Raw genomic sequence first — 25,380 nt, 5'->3', positions numbered from 1 at the left:
AACCACACAACTGAATGTAATACATTATATACAAATAACAGTACTAATATGCTGGAGAAGATGATACTGCCATCCACTGTTGTGGGAAATGCATAAACAAGTTGCAAATAAATAATGGATGATTAGACATGTTCAAACAAAAAACAATGTGTAAATGTCAATAAAATGTTCAGAAGACTAAGAAGATGAAATACAAGGATGAAAACTAAAAACTAAGAAACAAACTGCCAGAGAAAGAGGAAACAGTACCAAAGACAGAGTGGGGGAGGGATATAGATACAGAGAGAGAGAGATTTTAAAACTTTGGTAGGAGCAGTTGATCACACTCTAATTCTTTTGATGGAAACATGATGTGAATGAAGGAAACTGAAAACTTACTTAATGATAGTTTCAGACGTAGCACATATCTGTTTCAGTCAGTCTAACATTAATTTCAGTTATTCTGTTTAACTTCAGGAAATCATAAATGAAGAGTGCAGTAGCTCATAACATTACTGAAAGCCCACATCCTCACTCAGAAATTTATACAGCATTTAACACCACCAGGCAAAATAAGAGCATCTCTGCTGTTTACAACAGGAATGAATGACCCAACAGATAATTTCAGAACCACATTATAACTATTTATTGACAGAGAGTTATTTTTTATTTGTTTTGGAATCCAAAATATCTACAAAGGCTAACAGCTGATGCATCAGATGAAAGGATAGCAAGAAGGGAATCTAGAATTTGCACAAAAATAAAACATACCAAAATGTTTACAAACTTCTGTGTCACAAACAAAGTGATGACAGCATTCACCTCTGTCAACAGTCACATACTAACTAATAAATATGCATAACACTAACACTACAATCTAGCAAGGATCTGGAATTAAGAACAACTTCCCATTCTTATGCATGTAAGATGCCAACAAAATATTTTGACAGCCCAGAAAATCTTACACATACAAAACAGAATATACAAATACAGAACCTAGGGGATGCAACATTAAAATGAAGTTTTAGGGCATAACTACAAAAGCACTGTAGAATGTTAGTTTCTGAGAGAATGCATAAGTTGTTTATGTGTCACTTACCTTTCCATCCCATTTGACAGACACCCTAAGAGTAGTCAAAACTAATTCAATATTATATCCTAGGAGTTCTACAGTGACACCTGGCAGCTGTGCAGGGACTACCATTTTGCGTCTACCACTCTCCAACACAGGAGTTCCCTCAGCTGGAAAAATTAAAAATAAGATCAAAAGAGGCATCTCACACATAGTTTACATCCAAATCATTCCTAGTGAAACAGTTTATCTTCCCCCTCATCAGCATACAGTATTTACAACACATTTTGTTCTGCCTGCCTTCTGTTCTCATCAGCATACAGTATTTACAACACATTTTGTTCTGCCTGCCTTCTGTTTACTATGTTACAACCACAACTTCTTCATTCTTGGTTTGGTTGTGGGATGGAAGTCAGCCACAACCATCCAAATAACCAGAGCAACGACACAATTTGCACAACAAATCCATAAACATTAAGGGCAAAAAATGTGGGGTCGTGCCTAGGTAAACAATCATGAGTAACTCTCAGTGAGCAGTTATTTGACAATCTAACCCAGCAAGTTTGCCACTGAGAACACACAGCAAGCACTTTACTGTGAATGTCCCTGAAGGCAATTACAAAATTCTGCTTATTTGATCAGTTATTAGGAACAGCAAATATGACACCATATGTAAAAAGTTGGCAGGCTTTTTAATGGCATTGGTGCTCTACTGACAGCCAGTTAATGATGTGATATAAGAATGCAAGCCAAAGTTAATTCACTTTATCAAAATCTGGTTTGTTGCAGAACTTAACAAATATTTTGTCAAGTGATTCATACAGAACTCTGTTTTCCAGTATCCATGAATACAGTAGAATAATAATGTAATCTAAATCTGTTCCTTAGCTGATTCTTTCAGAGAACTGGAAAGGTAAAAACAAAACATGATGACAAATATAACATTTTGTGTCAAAAGAAACACTGATGGGAGAAAAGTATTTTTTTTTTTTTTTGTGTGTTATAAACAGACTTTTCAACAAAAGTACAGAGACAAGAACCAGATTTTAATTATTATACAGCTTGAGTGTGTGAGGCTGGCTGACAAGATTAATGTGAGTTTTTAATTACATACATGGAGATGACCAAAGTCATGCCATAACAATATGAAAATATATGGATGGTAGTAGTATTGTATCCCAAAGGAGTGAAAGAGTACTGCATAGGCAGAGCTGCCACTTCTACTCAGGTGACTCATGTGAAAAGTTTTCCAACATGATTATGGAAGCACAGAGGGAATTAACAGACTCTGAAAGTAGAATGGTAGTTGGAGCTAGACGCATAGGACATTCCAATTCAGAAATTATTAGGGAATTGATTCTGAGATCCACAGTCTCGAGAGTGTGCCAAGAATAGAAAATTACAGACATTATCCATCACCATGGACAATGCAGGGGCCGATGGCCTTCATTTAATGATAGACAGCAGCGGCATTTGCATAGAGTTGTCAGTGCTAACAGACAAGCAACACTGCAGCACATAACTTGCTGAAATCAATGTGGAATGTACGACGAACATATCCATTAGGACAATGTGGCTACATTGGGCACTAATGGGCTATGGCAGCAGACAACTGAGTGAATGCCTTCGCAAACAGCACAACATCGCCTGCAGCACCTCTTCTGAGCTTGTGACCGTATTAGTTGGATGTTAGACAACTGGAAAAGTATGGACTGGCCAGATGACTCCCAGTTTTAGTTGGTATGAGCTGATAGCTGCGTTCGAGTGTGGTGCTGATCCTCAAAGCTGTATCCTGCCTGGGAGGCGGCGCGTGAGTAAGGAACAGGAACAGGAAAAGGTACTAATCTTTCGGTACTGCAGATACAGTTAAGGCACTTTTACTAGCGGATAACATATGCAAACATATTACATAGCTTTCAAGGTGGAGTGAAGTTGAAGCGAAGTGTCCTGGCTGTCTGCACCTGATGAAAATGGGATGAAGCAGTCGCGGAGCTTGTAGACCTCGACAGCACTGGCTAGAGGGCGCTGTCGTCTGTCTCTCTCATAGCGCCAACTTGAGAAACTATTCCGTGGCATTGTTGCTATCGATACCACAGAAGCCATGGACCCATGTTGTCAGCAATGCACTGTGCAAGCTGGTGGTGGCTCCATAATGGTGTGGGTCAAGTTTAAATGGAATGGACTGGGTCCTCTAGTCACACTGAACTGAAAATTGACTGGAAATGCTTACGTTCAGCTACCTGGAGGCCATTTCCAACCACTTGTGGACTTCATGTTCCCCAGCAACAATGCAATGTTACCAGGCCACAAGAGTTTGTGACTAGTTTAAAGAACATTCTGGACAATTCGAGTAAATGATTTGGCCATCCAGATCACGTGACATGAATCCCATCAAACATTTATGGAACATAACTGAGAGGTGAGTTTGGGTACAAAATCCTGCACTGGCAATACTTTTGCAATCATGGATGGCTGTAGAGGCAGCAAGGCTTAATATGTATGCAGGGGGCTTACATCGGCTTGTTGAGTTAATGCCACGTATAGTTGCTGCACTACACCAGGCAAAAGGAGATCCAGCATGATGTTAGGAAGTATCGCATGACCTCTGTCACCTCAGTGAGGTGTCTATATGTGATACTAGCTCAGAAGAAGCTTGGAGTTCATTTAGGGAACTTATAAGTATTAAGATGTTGGTTGGTATTTGGCAAATACAGCAGTGTTTTGCGAAGAGAGGAAATTAAGTAAACAATGATTGAATGAATATTGATCAATTGTAGAAATAAGATAAAACATTGTGTAATATGGAATCAAAGTATTATTTCTACTACAAACTGGGAGGAATTAACTATAAATTGTTGTGTAAAAGTGAAAGAAGTTATGCTCAGTCAGGGACTGATGAGTAATACATATCACCATGAAAATATTTCATCTACTATAGACAAAAGAAGGGCTATTGGTATGAAAACAACATATGCTACTGTTTCACTGACATTTTTAATATCAGTAATTATTTAGATAACACGGCACTTTTTGCTTGCAGCGCATGATACTTATGCACACAATAAAAAATGAAAAATAAGGGTATTTAACTTATGAGTAAGGCAACAACTCACCAACTAATAGAGACATTAGGTCATCGACAGACACCCACAGCTGAATACCACTAATCTTAGAATTTGCATTAAATCTGAGGACGGTTTGATGACTCTTGTTTGAGTGTATCAATGACCCAAAGCCTGTACTATTCAGTGAGTTGTTACCTTTACTCATAAATTATTAAATTCTGCCAGAACTTCCACATATATGGTAACAACTTACTGAATAGTAGAGGCTTTGGGTTATCGACAGCTGCACAAACAAAAGTCATCAAAACTTCTCCAAATTTTGAGCAAATTCTTTTTGGAGCTTAGGTGTGCAAACACACATGCGTGCACTCACTCTCTCTCTCTCTGTCTCTCTCTCTCTCTCTCTCCCTCTCTCTCTTCCACATATATGGTAACAACTTACTGCATAGTAGAGGCTTTGGGTTATCAACAGCTGCACAAACAGAAGTCATCAAAACTTCTCAAAATTTTGAGCAAATTCTTTTTCGAGCTTAGGTGTGCAAACCACACGCGTGCACCAACTCTCTCTCTCTCTCTCTCTCTCTCTCTCTCTCTCTCTCTCTCTCTCTCTCTCTCTCTCTCTCACTCTCACACACACACACACACACACACACACACACACACACACACACACACACACACACACACTTATACAGCTCTGATGTGCCAGCTGAAAGAGTGAGTGGTATTCAGCTAGATCAGTAAAACCACTGTTTTGGGGATGTACACCTTTTCTTAATGTAGCTCTGCAAAGATATGGGTTAAATGTCCCAAAAAATTAAAACTATTAATCCATACATATTATGAAAAATTACATAAAGGTGTGTGTGCATGTGAATATATATATGCTCCACATCTCCTCCTAAACCGATGGACCAATTTCAACCAAACTTGGTACATATATACCTTACTGTCAGACAACAATTGCTGTGTGGGTAAGAACCACCTACCTATTGAATGGGTGGGGGTCAAAAAGAAGCACAACCAGTGACCTGTGAATTCCCTGACTTAACTCACCCAGTATTTGAGAATCAGAGCACTTAGTTACTTGCAACAAACTTTAGACATAATTTCAAACTTTTACAGATTTTTTTTTCACTGACACTCCCTGCAAAATGATGAAAGGAAAGAAGTTTATCACTTACTACTTTTCTGCTGCTCATGTAGTAAATAGAGTATATGACAATCAATAACTTTCCATTATTGTTCCTGTTATTAATCCAACATGAAAAGTTTGAAGAATAATGAAATAAAAGTACCACATGAGGAATGACATTATAACTTATTACTTCTTTACTATTAAGTGTACACATGACACATTTTGCAGACAGTATGCACATATAGCATTGATGCAACTGCAAAATTATAACATTGTACAACACATTGTTCAGGAAATATGACACCATAAACCTTAAGCACAAGGCCAGACACTCCATGGTATGAGTGTGGAAGCACAGGTATAAATAAATACCTAGGCAATGCCAGCTTTCTCTGACTGTAATGGTATATGTTAAGAGTAAATAGTGGTGTTATTGGTTTGGAACCTACACGTTTGTCATCAGATGGCTGTTTATGTTTATAATTTAATTTAGTGTGCACTGAATACTAAATGTTGGTTGTTTTTCATTGAGATGAATTTTCTTCAAGGAATTTTTATCTCTAATGTGCAGAAAATTTTTAAATCTTGCTTATTATTCTGTAAAATACAAACATCTCCAAAAACAGCCAACAAGCCATAAAGCGGCTTTGGATTTTTGATGGAATCATTAATTTGGTAATAGAGGCTTGCATGTGTGTGTGTGTGTGTGTGTGTGTGTGTGTGTGTGAGTGTGAGTGTGTGTATAGAGAGGGAGGGGGTGGGGATTGGGTCAGTTAAAAAGGGAGAGGAAAATTAAATACAACAAGCAGGCTCAAATAGATGTAGGGTGCAGTAGTTATGCAAATATGAAAAGTCTTGCATAAGATAAAATAGCATGGAGAACTGCATCAATACCATCTTTGAACTGATGACCAAATCAGCTACACCCTATTAATCATCCAATGAACATGACTACTGGAAATACTGCAAAAATTCAGTCAAGATTATGGATTTTTCCATCTCTTTTGCGGTAATTTCACTGTCACAAAGAACTGTGACTGTACAACTTCTTAAGAATCTTGAGCAGGCCAACAATCATAGTTACAATTTATCTTGGTATATATCTCTCTTTATCTCAATGAAGTAAGACAGGCATTTCACTGTTCTCCATGTCACTATACAATGCACACAAAGGACCGAAACCAATACTTTGAGAACTATCTCCAGATTCTTCAAAATCAAACCATGGACATTTTCAAAATGTTGGAGGTTTGATGCAATTTTCTATGATTTTTTTCCTTGGTGACTAACACAAATGTTTAGAAGCATTAAATTTCCGAGTCACCTTGCAAGCAGCTGATTTTGGTACCCAATGAAATAAGTGTGCTAGCAACATTACTTTTAATTCATAGCAAATATTTTTCAAAGTGTGAATTACTTGAATGTCATGTCTTAATAAATCTTAAATGTCCGGCCTCAGGTGTGTCATGGAATTTCTGGAGAACATCTAGGTGCCTGTGTTTAGGAACCACTGGTAGCCACCTCTTTCCAAACGGATCAAAGTTTTTCCTGCAAAGTAATCCATTAACTACCTTAAATTGTCCTTTCACATCCTCTGACCGATTTAAGGCAAGCATAATATGAGATATCTTGGCGTCCTTCTTCTGCTCAGCAGAGAGATCCTGGAGTGCAGTCACTACCTTCATGAAAGTCTTGATGGTCTTGCACGAGAGACAGTCAGCTACTTGGTGTTTCCTTATACTTTTATACACTATGGTAATGTCATACTCTTGAAGACATAGTGCCCACCTGGTGAGTCATCCTATTGGATCCTTAAGATCTGTCAGCGAACAAAGTGAATGATGGTCTATAACAATTGTGAATGGCCTTCCTTAGAGATACTGTAAAAATTTGCACATGACCCAGATCACTGCAATACATTCTCTTTCGGTAGTTGAGTAGTTTCTCTTGGCTTTTGTAAGTGTCCTAGAAGCATAGGCTATAACCTTCTCTTTCCCATCAGAAATTTGCATCAGAACAGCACCAATCCCATACCAACTGGCATCTGTGTGTGGTTCTGTAGTGCTCTCTCATCATACAGACCAAGTACAGGGTCAGCTGTCAGAGCTTCTCGCAGCACATCGAAAGAACCTTGTTGAGCACCACCCCAGATAAATTTAGCATCAGTTTTTAACATCTCTTGGAGTAGCCTGACTTTGATACAAAAGTCTTTGATAAAACAACGGTAATCAGAACATAATCCGAGGAAGCTTCTCACATCTCTAATACTTCTAGGAATAGATAATTCCATTATAGATCTCACCTTTTCTAGGTCTGGCCGCACACCTTCATTTGACACAAATATTTTGATTTCTTTTGCTCCAAAGAGACACTTTCTTGGGTTAAGTTTCATTATGCCTTGTTGGAGACACTTAAGAACAGCCCTCAGTCTTTTTATATGTTCATCAAATGTCTCTGAGAACACTATAATGTCATGTCAACAACAAAGACACATTGTCCACTTCAGTTGACATAGAAGATTATCCATCTACCCATCATCTGTTCAAAAGTTGCTGGTGCATTACACAAACCAAATGGGATTACCTTAAACTCATACAGGCCATCAGGGGTGATGAATGCAGTTTTCTCATGATCAGCCTCATCCATTTCGATTTGCCAGTTATCTTATCTTATTAAGCTACCTGTAATCAAAACAAAAGCGCCAACTGCCATCCTTCTTCCTGATGAGGATGACTGGTGACAACCATGGGCTCTGCGAAGGATGAATGATGCCATTCTTCATCATTTTCTCTACCTCGTCGCGAATTATTCAACATTCTGTTGCAGACACACGGTATGTTCTCTGGCTTATTGGTTGATGGTCTCCAGTGCTAATCTGGTACTTTACCATCAATTTGTCTAATTTGCTCTTCACCTGTGGTCTGAAGCATTCAGAGAACTCTTGAAGAATGGCAAGTAGCTTCTTCTGTTGTTTCTTAGTGAGATTTGGTGGTAGTCGAGTTAGAAGATCTTGTCTCATAGTAGTAGTGCTAATTTCGCCCACAGACTTGGCATGGGAGGTTTCTAAGACGCTCAGCTGTTCTTCAATTAACAGCTCAGCATTTGCTACGCATATGCGTCTTGGAAGGATCCGCACCCTTGGCACAGTTAACTATACACAATTCACCAATTCCTTTCTTCAACAAGATGACAGAGGCTGGGATGACCAAGTTATTCTTCAGTGGTATGCTTCTCTTACATTCCAATACAAGATCCATGGATTGATGGATGGTATGACATGTGACAGTTACCTTTCCAGCACTGACTGCAGGAATGATCACTTCATCCAGCACACATAGTCTCCACACACTCGGATGCGCATCTTCCTGTCCACAGTATCTCATCTCATCTAGCATTACCTTCTAGCGACCACAATCTATAATTGCCTGAGACCTATGTCGTCCTGCAACCACATCTTCTTGTTCACCTTTGTCATCCCAGAGTTGGCGTCAGCTAAGATCGGTCTGCTGTCTTCTGGCACAGGCATCATCAAATATCAGCCGCCTTTCTCGACAATACTGCACCACATGTTCTGGTCGTCCGCAGTGGAAACACATCCTGGGTCCTCCAGACGTCAGTCTTCCTTGGTGTCCAAACAGGTTCCTCATGCGGCATTGTAGGAATGTAACTTCACCTGGGTCCTGACCTTTTCACTATTTTAAAGGATGAGAGTTTGGGTTCAATCTCTGTTCCACTTCCTCCCGTATGACCTCTTGAAGTGTCTTGGTTTTTTGCTCGCCATGCAATCCAAGTACCTTCTGAACTTCCTATCTCACTATCTGATGAAGAACACTTGTGATATCAGTTGCTTCCTCCATCACAGACATCAATACAATGTTTGGAAGCCGTTCAAACTTTTTGCACGTAATTCTTTTTTGATGCATTGTCTCGATATACTGACACCATTTTATGAAGTTGTCTGCTATCACAACTTCCTTCAGTTGTAGGGCTTGATACATGTCCTCAGCAACACCCTTCACGAGATTTGCAACTTTGTCTTCCTCCTTCATTCTAGGTTCCACTATTTTACACAGCTCCAAGACGTCTCGAATGTAGGATGCTGCAGTTTCTCCTGGACATTGTGCCCTGCACTTTAATTTATCTTCAGCCTCGCACTTCTGTCATTGTGTGTTGCCGAAATACTTGCGCAGTTTTGCCTGGAATACTTCCCAGCTTGTGAACTTCTCCTCGTTGTTCTCATACCGTTGCTTGGCAGTGCCCTCCAAGCTGAAAAATATATTAGCAAAACACACGGTGTCAGCCCATTTGTCAAATATGGCTATATGCTCAAATACCTTCAACCACTTTCAACTTTTGTGGTCCTGTCCTCCTCAGTTGCGCGTAATACTACAGTATATTGATAATTTTCACTTATGGACCGTCTGACAGCAACTGAATAAAACACAATTTTAGTGCCATACGCGTTTCGCCTTTATTTTCTGCAAGGCATCATCAGTGGCCTGGAATATGTACATATGTTAGCTATTTTATTTTACATTTTTGTCACTGTGCCTATAGGTTATAAACAGCTCTGGTGGTTGGTATTTCCTATTAAGTAGTAATGTTTTGAACTGTACTTACAGGTTGCGTAGACAGTTTCTTACATGTTACGCTCCTGTTGCATTTTTGGTGTTGTTCTTCTTTCTATGAGCACCAATTTGCTGTTTTTTCCACATTCCACAGCACTATGCACTGAACGCTTGTTTTAATGCAATGTTTTGGTTTCTGTTGCCGACTGTCAAATGTTTTTGCCAAAGATCGAATATTACTGCCAAACTTATGAGTGTAACTATTGAAGTATCTGTGGTCTGTTCGTGTATGCATTTGTGTGTGCGTTTGTGTGTGTGTGTGTGTGTGTGTGTGTGTGTGTGTTTTGGTGTGGTATTAATTTAATTTAATTTTATTGTATTTATTTATTTATTTTTGTTTTTGTCCTGTGTGTGTGTGTGTGTGTGTGTGTGTGTGTGTTTTGGTGTGATATGTATTTTTTTCTGTGCTGTGTGTGTGTGTGTGTGTGTGTGTGTGTCTGTCTGTATTTTGGTGTTATGTAGTTTTTTTTTTTTTTTCGGGGGGGGGGGGGGGGGGGGGCGTGTGTGTATTTTGGTGTTGATATATATATATATATATATATATATATATATATATATATATATATATATATATATATATATATATATATATATATATATATATTCTTTTTATGTTATCATTTCCTTTATTAAGTGTAGTAGGGAGCCTGTGCTGATGTGTGTTTGTTCATTTATCACATGTTTGTTTTCTGCTATGGCTTTCTGGATGTGGAAGTTTTCTTGCATTTGTATAAGATGTTTGTCATGGTTTCTTATTCTCATTATTTTCATTTCTTGTTCCATGTTTGTAGGATGATGGTTGTAGTGTTTTAAATGCTCTGCAAATGTAGAATGGTTTGTTTCATATTTCCAACATCTGATATGTTCTTTGTATCTTGTTTCAAAATTCCTGCATGTCATGCCTATGTATACTGCATCACAACTTTGACATTCAAGTTTATATATTCCTGATTGTTGGAATTTGTCCCTCTTGGTAGCTGGCTGGCTTAGGTGTGATTGAAGGGTTTGCCCAGGCTTATATGCTATTTTGAAGCCCTGTCTCTTTAGGACGTTTGCATCTCTGTGTGTTAGTTTATGTGTGTAGGTCATGGTGTACCATCTGGTTCTTTTCTGTGTGGTGTTGTCATTGTGTGTGTTTGTTGAGTGTGTTTGTAAGTTTTCAGCTTGTGAGTTCTTTTGTATTGTGGAAATGTTGTGTTTGTTTTTTATTTGTGTTTTTATTTTTTGATTGAGCCTGTGTACCACATGTGTGTCATACCCGTTGTTCCTAGCTATTTGTATGATCGTGTTCATTTCTTGTGCATAGTTTCTCTTGCTGAGTGGGATTCTGTTTAATCTATGTAACATGTGTCTTAGTGCTGCAAGTTTCTGGCTTTGGGGGTGGTTGGATGTGGAATGTATTATTGTGTCCGTGGCTGTTGGTTTTCTAAAGATGTTAAATGTATGTTTTCCATTTTCTTTTTTAATTGTGATGTCAAGAAAATTTATTTGATTTTCTTTTTCTTTTTCAAGTGTGACTTTTATGTTCTTATGAGCTTTGTTTATTTCTGAATGGAGTTCATCTATTTTTTCACTTGCCTCGTCTACCAGACAGATAATGTCATCCACGTATCTGTACCAATATATGATTTTGAAACTTTCATTTGTGGTTATCTTATCAAATATCTGATTTTCAAGGTGACTGATGAAAATGTTTGCTAAATTCCTGATATTGGGGATCCCATGGGCAGTCCATCAGTTTGTAGATAATATTCTTCCTCAAACTGAAAGTAGTTTTGTTCAGTTGTCAGTCTGAGCATATCTGTTATTTCTTTTATTGCGTCTGTGGTGAGGTTGCTGTGGGATGAGAGATTTTGTTCTATGATTTCTATTGTTTCTGTGATAGGGATGGAGGTATACATATTTTCTATATCGAATGAATTCAGTGATGCTGTGTGTGGTACCTTTATGTTCTGTATGTTTTCTATTAGGTTTCCTGTGTTTATCACTGTTCTGTTGTTTTCTACTTTATAGTGTTTTGTAACTAACTTTTGGAGGTGTTTGGCTATGCGGTATGTTGGGGATTTCTTGAAGTTGATAACAGGTCTCACTGGCATTCCATCTTTATGTACTTTCGGTTGGCTGCGGATTGTTGATGCTTGTGGGTTTTTCTGTGTTAAGTAGTATTTCTGTTTGTCTGTGAGTGTGTGTTCAATGTTTTTCAGTGTTCATTTCACATTTGCCTGGAATCGTGTACTTGGATCTGACTTCAGTTTTTGTATTGCGTTGGTGTTTATGTATTCCTTGGTTTTTGTGATGTATTGCTCTTTATCCATGAGTACTGTTACATTTCCCTTGTCTGCTCTTGTTATTAATACGTTGTTGTTTGTTAACTTTTGTTTTAACCTTTTCATAGTAGCTGCTTCTGTTTGGTTGTTCTTATTGTGTGTCTGCTGTGTTTGTTTTATTATGCCTTTTATTTCTTCTTTTACTAGTTCTCTTGTCAGTCCTATGTTTATTTCACAATTATTTTGTTGTTCTTCACGTGTTCAGATATTTGATAAGATAACCACAAATGAAAGTTTCAAAATCATATATTGGTACAGATACGTGGATGACATTATCTGTCTGGTAGACGAGGCAAGTGAAAAAATAGATGAACTCCATTCAGAAATAAACAAAGCTCATAAGAACATAAAATTCACACTTGAAAAAGAAAAAGAAAATCAAATAAATTTTCTTGACATCACAATTAAAAAAGAAAATGGAAAACATACATTTAACATCTTTAGAAAACCAACAGCCACGGACACAATAATACATTCCACATCCAACCACCCCCAAAGCCAGAAACTTGCAGCACTAAGACACATGTTACATAGATTAAACAGAATCCCACTCAGCAAGAGAAACTATGAACAAGAAATGAACACGATCATACAAATAGCTAGGAACAACGGGTATGACACACATGTGGTACACAGGCTCAATCAAAAAATAAAAACACAAATAAAAAACAAACACAACATTTCCACAATACAAAAGAACTCACAAGCTGAAAACTTACAAACACACTCAACAAACACACACAATGACAACACCACACAGAAAAGAACCAGATGGTACACCATGACCTACACACATAAACTAACACACAGAGATGCAAACGTCCTAAAGAGACAGGGCTTCAAAATAGCATATAAGCCTGGGCAAACCCTTCAATCACACCTAAGCCAGCCAGCTACCAAGAGGGACAAATTCCAACAATCAGGAATATATAAACTTGAATGTCAAAGTTGTGATGCAGTATACATAGGCATGACATGCAGGAATTTTGAAACAAGATACAAAGAACATATCAGATGTTGGAAGTATGAAACAAACCAAACCATTCCACATTTGCAGAGCATTTAAAACACTACAACCATCATCCTACAAACATGGAACAAGAAATGAAAATAATGAGAATAAGCAACCATGACAAACATCTTATACAAATGCAAGAAAACTTCCACATCCAGAAAGCCATAGCAGAAAACAAACATGTGATAAATGAACAAACACACATCAGCACAGGCTCCCTACTACACTTAATAAACGAAATGATAACATAAAAAGAATATATATATATATATATATATATATATATCAACACCAAAATACACACACACACACACACACACACACACACACACACACACACACACACACACACACACACACCCGAAAAAAAAAAACTACATAACACCAAAATACAGACAGACACACACACACACACACACACACACACACACACACAGCACAAAAAAAAATACATATCACACCAAAACACACACACACACACACACACACACACACACAAACGCACACACAAATGCATACACGAACAGACCACAGATACTTCAATAGTTACACTCATAAGTTTGGCAGTAATGTTCGATCTTTGGCAAAAACATTTGACAGTCGGCAACAGAAACCAAAACATTGCATTAAAACAAGCGTTCAGTGCATAGTGCTGTGGAATGTGGAAAAAACAGCAAATTGGTGCTCACAGAAAGAAGAACAACACCAAAAATGCAACAGGAGCGTAACATGTAAGAAACTGTCTACGCAACCTGTAAGTACAGTTCAAAACATTACTACTTAATAGGAAATACCAACCACCAGAACTGTTTATAACCTATAGGCACAGTGACAAAAATGTAAATAAAATAGCTAACATATGTACATATTCCAGGCCACTGATGATGCCTTGCAGAAAATAAAGGCGAAACGCGTATGGCACTAAAATTGTGTTTTATTCAGTTGCTGTTAGACGGTCCATAAGTGAAAATTATCAATATACTATAGCTTCAACCACTTGTTTGGATCTTGGCCATCATCACCAGAGAACCCGGAAGGATGTCTCATGTGGTGGCACACCGTTGCTGTCATCATAACATCCTCTTCTTCTTCTGTCTCTGATAGATTCCGATCTGTTGAATATGGCTTGAACTCGGGTTTCTCGCCATGTAAACAATGGCTCTGTCATGGCCTGATGTGAGCCACTGTGTCGTCAATAATGTGCGTTGTCACAAGTTACAATACCCAGCATCTCCACCAGAATAATGTCACATAGAAGGCGGTGTAATTAGGTGAATGATGAACACTAACTTCACTTAATGAAGGTTTATTCAGCACTTGCACACACAAGAGTGCGGAGCAAACTGCCTCTGGCCGGTACATACAGTATATTTACAGCTACAGAACATTCCAGTACAACGATGCTTGACATTTGTCGATACTTCTGGAATGTACTCAAACCAAATATAGAAATTAAAATTGTACAGTCTAGATGAGTTTTGAACTCACGACCCTCCATGCAACAGTTTATTATCATAACCACTACACCACGATGCTACTCACTTCCTCCTCTGACAGTATGAAAGACAATCTTAATGTGGAGTAATAAATGTCATTTTTTTGGCACTGTAATCAAGAAAATTTTTGTTGTTTTCGAACTGCAGTGGATGATATACAACAAAATTCATGAGGAAATAAATACACTGTGAAGCAGTAGTCAAAATGCCTAACTCCTTAAACAGATGTCCAAAGATCATCAGGGGTGAGCACCACATATTATTCTTATAGCAATTTTTTTAGCAATACAGACTTTCTTTCTTAAAGATGAGTTACCACGAAAATGAAAAGAAATGAATGAAAATATGCAAAATATGTCAACTCGTTGACTTGTCTCTCCCAGAGATTTACAATGGTTTGAAAATCAAATGTGTCTGAATTAAGCTGTTTAAGAGTTCCAAAATGTGTTTTTTTCCCAAATTTAAATTCTCATCAATACAGAACTAGAAATTTTGGAGTTCTCAACATAGTTATTATCTCCTTCCCATGTGTTACACTTCTCATTGGTGCAGTAAATCTGGATGCACAGAAACTGAATATGTTGTGTCTTCTTTAAATTGAGAGTGAGAGCATTTTTCAGAAAAACACCCAATAATACTTTTAACAACATTATTTACCATCCTTCTGTTGCTGTATGTGTGTTTGAAGTGATTGCAATACTAGTGTCATCTGCATAAAACACTCATTCTGCTTGTTGTAGATCTGACAGAAGGTCATTTAGATCCATGAGAAACAATATCAAACCTAATATTAAGCCTTGTGGCACTCTAATAGCAGTTTCTACACAGTCAGAACACTCTTCCCCACTTACATTGGCTGAATTATTAAGTACAGCTTTCTGTATTCCTTTGGTTAGATATGACATTTTCCATTGGCTGAGTATACTACCAGTTTCATAAACACGTTAGCTAACCCAGAATAATTTGTGACACAATCAGTCAAATGCCTTAGATAGCTCACAGAAAATACCAACAAGTGTTATTTTGCTATTTCATGCTTATAAAATTTGATGAGTGGATTTGTAAATGGCATTCTTAGTTGAGCAACTCTTGTGGAATAGAAACTGATTTACTATGTATATTGTTGCTGCTCAGGTGTGACACTATTCTAAAACACATTGTCTTCTAAAAAATTTGGAAAATGATGACAGTAGTGAAACATGCCAGTAGTAGTTACTGACATCTCTCCTATGGATGACTTTAACAAATTTCAGTCACTCTGGAAAAATGCCTTGAGTGATGCATTACCTATTTCAGGAATGACGGAACAAGTCTTTAGTGCTCTGTTGGAAACACCAACTAATCCACATGAGCTTTTATTTTTGAAATAATATATAATGTTCTAATTTCAGAAGTAAAAGTTGGGGAGACATTCATACAACTGAATTTTGTATGCATTGCTTTTTCAGCATACTGCTTTGATTTTTCTCTTGAACCGTTTGTCCCTATATTTTCTATTACAATATTAAGAAATCATTATTAAACATATCTACTACATAATGAGATTTTCACTCTGCAGCGGAGTGTGCGCTGATATGAAACTTCCTGGCAGATTAAAACTGTGTGCCCGACCGAGACTCGAACTCGGGACCTTTGCCTTTCGCGGGCAAGCGCTCTACCATCTGAGCTACCGAAGCACGACTCACGACCGGTACCCACAACTTTACTCCTGCCAGTACCTCGTCTCCTACCTTCCAAACTTTACAGAAGCTCTCCTGCGAACCTTGCAGAACTAGCACTCCTGAAAGAAAGGATATTGCGGAGACATGGCTTAGCCACAGCCTGGGGGATGTTTCCAGAATGAGATTTTCACTCTGCAGCGGAGTGTGCGCTGATATGAAACTTCCTGGCAGATTAAAACTGTGTGCCCGACCGAGACTCGAACTCGGGACCTTTGCCTTTCGCGGGCAAGCGCTCTACCATCTGAGCTACCGAAGCACGACTCACGACCGGTACCCACAACTTTACTCCTGCCAGTACCTCGTCTCCTACCTTCCAAACTTTACAGAAGCTCTCCTGCGAACCTTGCAGAACTAGCACTCCTGAAAGAAAGGATATTGCGGAGACATGGCTTAGCCACAGCCTGGGGGATGTTTCCAGAATGAGATTTTCACTCTGCAGCGGAGTGTGCGCTGATATGAAACTTCCTGGCAGATTAAAACTGTGTGCCCGACCGAGACTCGAACTCGGGACCTTTGCCTGCCAGTTGTGGGTACCGGTCGTGAGTCGTGCTTCAGTAGCTCAGATGGTAGAGCGCTTGCCCGCGAAAGGCAAAGGTCCCGAGTTCGAGTCTCGGTCGGGCACACAGTTTTAATCTGCCAGGAAGTTTCATATCAGCGCACACTCCGCTGCAGAGTGAAAATCTCATTCTGGAAACATCCCCCAGGCTGTGGCTAAGCCATGTCTCCGCAATATCCTTTCTTTCAGTAGTGCTAGTTCTGCAAGGTTCGCAGGAGAGCTTCTGTAAAGTTTGGAAGGTAGGAGACGAGGTACTGGCAGGAGTAAAGTTGTGGGTACCGGTCGTGAGTCGTGCTTCGGTAGCTCAGATGGTAGAGCGCTTGCCCGCGAAAGGCAAAGGTCCCGAGTTCGAGTCTCGGTCGGGCACACAGTTTTAATCTGCCAGGAAGTTTCATATCTACTACATGTCACTGATCATTTATAGTCCTTCCCTTCAAATTAACAGTGGTGTTATCATGTTCTGTGGCCTGTTGCCCTGTCTCTTCTTTTACTATATTCCCTACAGACTTAAGTCTGTTGTCAGAGTTACTGATTTCTGACATGGTGTGCACATTCCTTGATTTTTTAATAACTTCTCTTGGTAGTTTTGACTTGTTTTTGTAATTTGCAACTATTGCAAGGATCTTTACTTGTTCTTGCCAACAGGTACGTTTTTCTTTTCCTTCCACAAAATACTTCAGTCCAGTAGTGATCCATGGTTTTTACATGGCTGTTTAATGTCCTTTCTTATAAGCTTATGCAGAAAGTCGTTTTCAAATAACAATACGAATTTATCATGGAACAGATTAACTTCATGTCAGCATTTGGTTCATTACAAATTTCATCTCAGGTTATCTCTTGCAAATTATTCTTAATGACAATTAACTAGGAGTCATTAATTAATATCACTGATTTTCACTTAGAATATCTATATCATAAAACATCACCTTATTTATCCTAGCCAATGGTGCATAGTGATCAGTGAGAGCATTTGTTACTGGGTATTTTCTTGCTTTGAACTTCATCAAAGGAAATATTAACAATTTTGGTCCTACAATCTTTATCCACCTGTGATGGAAAATTAATTACTGGGATCAAATTGTAGGATTCCAAATAAGGTTTCCAGTCCACTTTTCTTATCAGAACCCTTCAGGAAATTTCTACTGATACCACCACAGACTATAAAGTGCTTGCTGTTTTCTGTATCATATTCCTGTTAAACAGCTTAAAATTTCCTAATGGGCATCTATATACACTTACAATTAATAGTTAACTATTTTTCAATATTAATTCACTGGCACACACTATAAAATCTACTTGTTTCAATGTTCTTGAAATTGATTCTGTCTCCTCATTTTCCCATATCAGTTCTACATGACTAAGACACTAGTGTGCAATCTCCAATCCTGTGGTTATGTGGTGCTCAGACAGGTCCGTTGCAAAGTCTACCAGAAAGAAGAAGGTTCTGCTGCTAGACATTTCACACAGTAGCGGTGTGGGCCAGCAGTTTCAGGAAGTGTTGGGGAGCGAGTACCAGGTCATCAGCATTGTGAAGCCTAGTGCAAAGTTATCTCAGGTGACTGACAGCATAGGGGAGTTAAGTAGGAATTTTACGGAGGAGGATCAGGTAGTGATAGTGGGTGGAGCAGGGAATAGTCTTTCTAGGGATGGGGAATGTGATGTAGGTGTTGACCTGGTAAAGATAGCTACTCAATCTGGTGGCACTAAAGCTCATTTCGTGCAACTGTTTCAGCATCATCATCAGCCTCATCTGGATGCAGCTCTTAGGCGCATTAATATGGGGCTGGAGAAGGCACTGATGGCAGAGGGCATGGGTCACATTGCCAGTGGTGCACATTGAGTCTATCAATAGATTGGGTTTCACTAGGCATGGCCTGCATCTCAATAGGTATGGGAAGGGGAGGCTGGCAAAGCTTATAGGAGACAGTGTAGTGGGTGGTGGTGTGATCACTCATGGAAAAATTCCTGTAGTAGTTGCTGCTAGAGCTGCACCTTCTTCTTCTTCTTCTTCTTCTTCTTCTTCTTTTTTCAATATTATTTTGTACATGATGGTGCAAGGAAAAGGATGTTAGTAGATCTCCTAAATTCATACAATCTGGTGCAGACTGTTATTTTTTCAGCTAGGGTGCAGGGGAATGGTAGGAGGCCATAGACAATATTTGTATTCATTCTTAATTACTAGATGGGCACTCTGTTAGTAAAAGGGTGAATGGCCTTTCAGAAGATGATGCACAAATTGTGACACTAAAAGGCATTTGTACTCAAACGAATGTCACATATAATTACAAACTATGCAGTAAAAGCCAGCCTGGGTGGCTGACTAGTGGGATAAGGATATCATGTACAACAAAATGAGAATTATATCAAAACGTTAGAAAGTAGTCACAATCAAGCTACAATAGCCCATTACAAACAGTACGGTAAGGTGCTTAAAAATGTTATTAGGAAGGCAAAGAGTATGAGGTATGCAAATAGAACAGCTAATTCACAGGATAAAATTAAAAGCATATGGTCAGTTGTGAAGGAAGTGTCTGCTCAGCAGTGCAAGGTCGATGACGTAAAGTCAGTTAGTAGTAAAAATATTTCTGTTACTAATAAATCAGATATATGCACAGTATTTAACAATCATTTTCTGAGAAATGCTGGTGAATTAAATAAATATTTAGTTTCTACAGGGAAACATAACTCTCTTCGCAAATGACCTTCTGAGGTTGATGTCTGAAATACTCCTCTGTGATACATACAAGGAGGAGATTGAGTCAATAATTAAATCACTGAAGACTAAAGACTCTCATGGATGTGATGGATTGCCCAGCAGAATATTAAAGTACTGTGCTGCATGTTGGCTCTGTATTTAGCCATATTTGTAATTTTTCCTTTAGGAATGGCCCATTTCCTGAATGTTTAAAGTACTCAGTAGCAAAGCCGATTTATAAAAGGGAGAAAAGGATAATGTAGACAATTTTAGACCTATTTCTATGCAATCAGTGTTTGCTAAAGTTACGGAAAAGGCTGTATACATAAGGATACTTGATCATTTTGTATCAAACGATTTGCTATCAAATGTTTAGTTCAACTTTAGAAGTCATTTAACAACTGAAAATGGTATATTCTCTTTCCTCTGTGAGGTACTGGATGAGTTAAGCAAAAGGTTTTTGAACACTAGGGTTTTTTTTTTTTTAATTTAACTAAGGGGTTTGATTGTGTTGATCACAAAATATTGCTCCAGAAGTTGGACCATTACAGAATACGGAGAGAATCTCACAATTGGTTCATGTCTTACTTTAGCAACAGACAGAATGGCTGTTTTGTGGGGTCTGAGTGGGGTATGGTCAAACAGGGGATGCCCCATGGATCAGTGTTGGGGGCACTCCTGTTCCTTATGATATGGCATCTAGTATTAAGGGTAATTCTAATATTTCTGTTTGCTGATGACACTAGCATGGTAGTAAAGGATGTTGTGTGAAACATTGGCTCGGTTTCAAATAGCCCGGTAAGTTCATGGCTTGTAGAAAATAAACTAATGCTAAATCAAAGTAAGACTCAATTTTTACAGTTTCTAACACACAATTCAACACAACCCAACTTTTTAATTTCATAGAATGGGCATATGATTAGTGAAACTGAACAATTCAAATTTTTAGGTGTTCAGATGGATAGTACGCTGTCATGGAAAGCCCAAATTCAGGATCTTGTTCATAGACTTAATGCTGCCATTTTTACTATTTGAGCGGTATCTGAAGTAAGTGGTCATCCAACACGAAAATTAGTCTACTTTGCTTATTTTCATTTGCTTATGTCATATAGTAATATATTTTGGGGTAACTCTTCCCATTCTGAAAGGATATTTTTGGCTCAGAAACGGGTGGTTCAGGCAATAAGTGTTGTAAGTTTACGAACCTCTTGTCGACCCCTATTCACGAGTCTGGGTATTTTGACATTTGCCTCTCAATTCCTTACTGTCATTTATTGTTACAAATTTAGCGTATTCCCAAAAATAAACAGCTTTAACTCAGTTAATACTCAGCAGAAATCAAACCTGCATTTGGATCGGTCTTCCTTAACTCTTGTGCAGAAAGGTGTGCTGTATACTGCTGCATCCATTTTCAATAAGCTACCAAAAGAATTCAAACATCTTTGCAGTAAACCATATGCTTTCAAATCGAAGTGGAAGAGTTTCCTCATGGGTCACTCCTTCTATTCTGGTGAGGAGTTCCTTGAAAAATTAAGCTGATTCTTGTTATATTGTTGATTGCGTTTACTTAAACTTATGGCTTGACTTTTTTGGGTTCATAAACATTTTTTTATCTGTTATTACTTTTACATTGTAATTTCATGTACTGACACATTTCATGACCTTGGAGATTTGCTCCTCAATTTGATCCTATGGAACTTTATGTGTAAACATATAAATAAATAAATAAAAAGTCTCTCTTTTCAGAGCTTGCTACATCTTCTAAGCAGACAAGATCATCTACCACAAAAAATATTTTTAATAATTGTATCCTTAAGTGTCATGAACATAAATGCAGTTCAAAGATACAACAAGTAACATACCCAAATAAGAAACAAAACATGTATAACGTAAGTTTGTAATAACATAACCTAATAAAATACAATGTGTGATGAAAACTTAAACTCTGATCACTAAGAAAATTTCATTTTGTATTTAACGGTAGTGGGATAAATGTTTACACCTTTTTCCTTTTATTTCTTTTCTGTCATATATCAGTAGTGACTTAACAGTTTTAACATGCTTGTAAATCACTCACCATTTAAATACAGCACATATTCTTTCTCTTGAGCAAATACTCTGATGTGGCGCCCATTTTGCCTTTCTATTAAGACACTAAAAGTACTGTCTACTTTGTCTTGTGCCAAAGTATACACACAGTCTCCTTGGAAGCTGTGGAAATAACAAAGTGGAATTACAGTTACATATTTTATTAAGAGATTGAACATTGAAAAGTTATGTGTTTTGTTGAAGAATTAGACTACATATTAATCTGGGAAAACAAACACTGCCACTAGTTCAGTACAACAACTTTGTTAGATTGTTTTAATTGGTCTGCTTCCTCACATTATCTGTCTAATGTCAAAAGAGATGGTATGAAAATCACTTTTTATTAGTCATTACATTGCACACAGTAACTCATCAATCTGAATAACTAAACTCACGGTTTTGTGAATAAAAGTGTGCCATACAGAAATGAAATTTGACAAGTGCATTAGTTGCTCTGTCAATCACAGGATTTGTATAATGATTTGCAGCTAACTGCAACATATATTAACTGGCTGAACAACGTATCAGTGTGGTCCTGCTAAACAAAGACCTTATTTCCAGTGTTTTGAGAATATGATTTCAAAAATTATGCATTTATCTGAAATCATTAAGAACCACATGAAAAGAATTTAGCTTATTTTACACAATAATAAAGCAAAATAAAGTTGTTATTGCCATATTCACTGTAAACATTTTCACTGTTACAGTAGTTGATACTACTGTAACAGTACTGAACCAATAAAATTTCATAAAATCTATCATTTTTCGCATTGATACTTATACTTTACAAAAACACAAAGGAAATAGGTCAGAAAAATAAAAATAGAAGTTATTAAGAAAAGAGTATTAAAACACAATCAATGGACCATTAACCCAAAGAGTAACATTAATAGCCATCTGAAATAAAAATTCCTTATTCATAAAGTATCTTCAGATAAACAAGGTGTGTCAGGAGAGTTTGGTGAATGGCCTCAGAAAATAAAGGAAACTTACCTTCCAAGTAGTCACCATTAGCTTCAACACACTCCTGACATCAGTTGTAAGGCTGTTTGAAACTGTGGGAAAAGATCTGTGGTACTGCTCAAAGCACCATGGTCACGTGTTGTTGGATATCTGCAACAACTAGGGACTCAACTTTCTCACTCAGTGCAAGGTGACTGTTCATCAGTACCCTCTTTGTTCTCCAGATTTGGTGCCGACAGACTTCTGTTTACTTACCCACCTTAAATTAGCTCTGAAAGGCTTATGCTTTGCCGACACTGCTCATGACCACAATGCTTTGAGCAATTCCACAAGAAGCACTTGCTGACAGTTGGGTCTTAGCATCCAGAGACAACAGTGGTCATGTGTGTGAGGGTTGTTCCTTTGTAACTCCATTTTAACTTCTTACCCTCAAGGAATTTTACACACTGTGCTTCATTTAGCCTATGACCATTAATATCTACTGCCCGCCCCCGGTAGCTGAGTGGTCAGTGCGACAGACTGTCAATCCTAAGGGCCCGGGTTCGATTCCTGGCTGGTTCGGAGATTTTCTCCGCTCAGGGATTGGGTGTTGTGTTGTCCTAATCATCATCAGTTCATCCCCATCGACACGCAAGTTGCCGAAGTGGCGTCAAATCAAAGGACTTGCACAAGGCGAGCGGTCTACCCGACGGGAGGTCCTCGTCACAAGCCATTATTATTATTATTAATATCTACTTCTGGAACTCATCTGTGCAAGAGTCTGCTACGTAGAATTTTGTGATCCACATAATCAAAGGTTTTGGCAAAGTCACAGAATATACCAATAGGGTAAATTTTTGTGTAGCTCAGCTGGCTCTTCATGTGTGAAGTTTTGTATTGCTTTCTCTGATAATTCTGCTTACCGTTTTCTGCTCATATGTACAAAACATATATGAAAATGCAAATACAAGGGTACAGAGCATTTTAGATTTAGCAATATGGATAGCAGTCTCTGTTTGTCATGGTATGAAATTAGGTCTTAAACCTTTGACTTTCTAATGTGTGTTCCATTAAAGAAAATCAGAGACCAAGCCCCATGGTACATATTCTTTACAGATGATATTATTATGTAAGGTATCACAAAGGGTGTCACAGAACATGAGTTGGATGCGTGAAGACTAGCACTGGAAAACAAAGGAGTTAAAATTAGGAAAATTAAAATTGAATATCAGTGCCTGGGAAGAGAAGAAATGAAACAGTCTAAATGAATGAGGTGAGTTTAAAGAGAGTTTCAGCACACTCGATCAACAATGGTAAGTAATGGAAGCCTCGATCCTGTCACAGACTACAGGGAGAAAACTGGATGGAGGAAATGGAAAATAATTATGGTACTGACTGTGACTGAAACATAAACATCAGAGCCAAAATAAGAGCCTAGAAGACAGCAATGAGGTCACATTGCTATAGAATGCACGTATGAGGATAGTTACTAAAATCAAGTGCAAGAGACTAGATGTACCCTAGATGAAAATGCTGAGATTGGCATGCACAGTCACTGGAATGGAAAGCATTTCAAGTGATGAAATCTGAAGAAGTTTAAGCTGTTGAGGTATCCAAGAAAGTCAAGAACATAAGACTCCAATGGTGTTTGACATGTCATGAGAAGATATCAAACTCACAACACAAGCTGGGCGAAGGAGACAGCAGGAGGTTCCATGAACAGAAAAAGGCCAATGGAGAAATGGTTTCTTTTTCATCTCAAAAATTTAATATTATCTATAAAGTACAAATTGCAGAGCTAAGACATTTAAGAAGATGTGACATCCAGTTCTTATCAATACAAACACCTAAAAACTTAGAATATTATGATTCATTTCTTAGTTTACCCTCATGCATTATTTCTAATGAAGTAGTAAGGATTTGTGCAGTACTGAACTGAACATACTGTGTCTCATCTAAATTAGTGACAGTCCATTTGCAGAGTGCCAGTTACCAATTTTCAAGAAAGTATGATTTACATTTTCAAGTGTTTAAATAACCCCATTAGACTTGATTATAGTGCTTACATCATCAGCAAAGAGCTATTTCTGCTTCTTGAAGATATCATGGGAGATCATTTACAATCATTTACATACACTCTAAGGAAAAAAAGAAATTGAGTGAGTGAGTGAGAGAGAGAGAAAGAGAAAGAGAGAGAGAGAGAGAGAGAGAGAGAGAATGAAAATTGGTCAAAAATTTATATTCACACAGATATCAACAGAAAATGCAAAACTATAAACTTTGGTGGCTGATCAATGAATATGTGACACTGCTGCGCAATTTCACTGAGCAGCTGACAAGGGTAGCAAACAGGGAACACATCAATGCCAGGGCATAAAGTATTTGCAAATTTCATTCTGTATACTTAGTAGGACAGTAACTATGCCTCACAGACAGGCACATGAACAATATACCCAGATGTCAGCATTTGAGAGAGAATGTGTAGTTGGGCTTGAAGAAGTCAGTTGGAGCAATCAGTGAATTGCTCAACATTTGAATAAGTACAGTGGTGTTATTTGATGATGTTGGCAGGAATGGATGAACCACAGTTGAACACAGTGTCAAGAAAAAATGTCAACCTAGAGAAAAGAGAGGATCGAGCAATCATCAGAAAGGCAT

At 38.1% G+C, this 25,380-nt stretch overlaps 1 protein-coding gene across 1 annotated transcript in view; it reads right to left on the bottom strand.

Annotated features, from left to right (window-relative positions):
* The window catches only part of LOC124789901 (hemocytin-like), a 543,737-nt gene that overhangs the window by 433,914 nt on the left and 84,443 nt on the right, over positions 1-25,380 (bottom strand). Inside the window, exons 10-11 of the mRNA XM_047257418.1 lie at positions 21,770-21,903; positions 1,079-1,221 (exon numbers count right to left, since the gene is read on the bottom strand). Of these exons, the coding sequence (XP_047113374.1) occupies positions 1,079-1,221; positions 21,770-21,903 (277 nt within the window). The remainder of the gene's footprint in view (positions 1-1,078; positions 1,222-21,769; positions 21,904-25,380) is intronic.

Source organism: Schistocerca piceifrons, chromosome 3 (assembly GCF_021461385.2).
Source record: "Schistocerca piceifrons isolate TAMUIC-IGC-003096 chromosome 3, iqSchPice1.1, whole genome shotgun sequence".
In the NCBI taxonomy this organism is placed as follows: domain Eukaryota; kingdom Metazoa; phylum Arthropoda; class Insecta; order Orthoptera; family Acrididae; genus Schistocerca; species Schistocerca piceifrons.
This window is presented reverse-complemented; position numbering and strand designations above follow the sequence as displayed.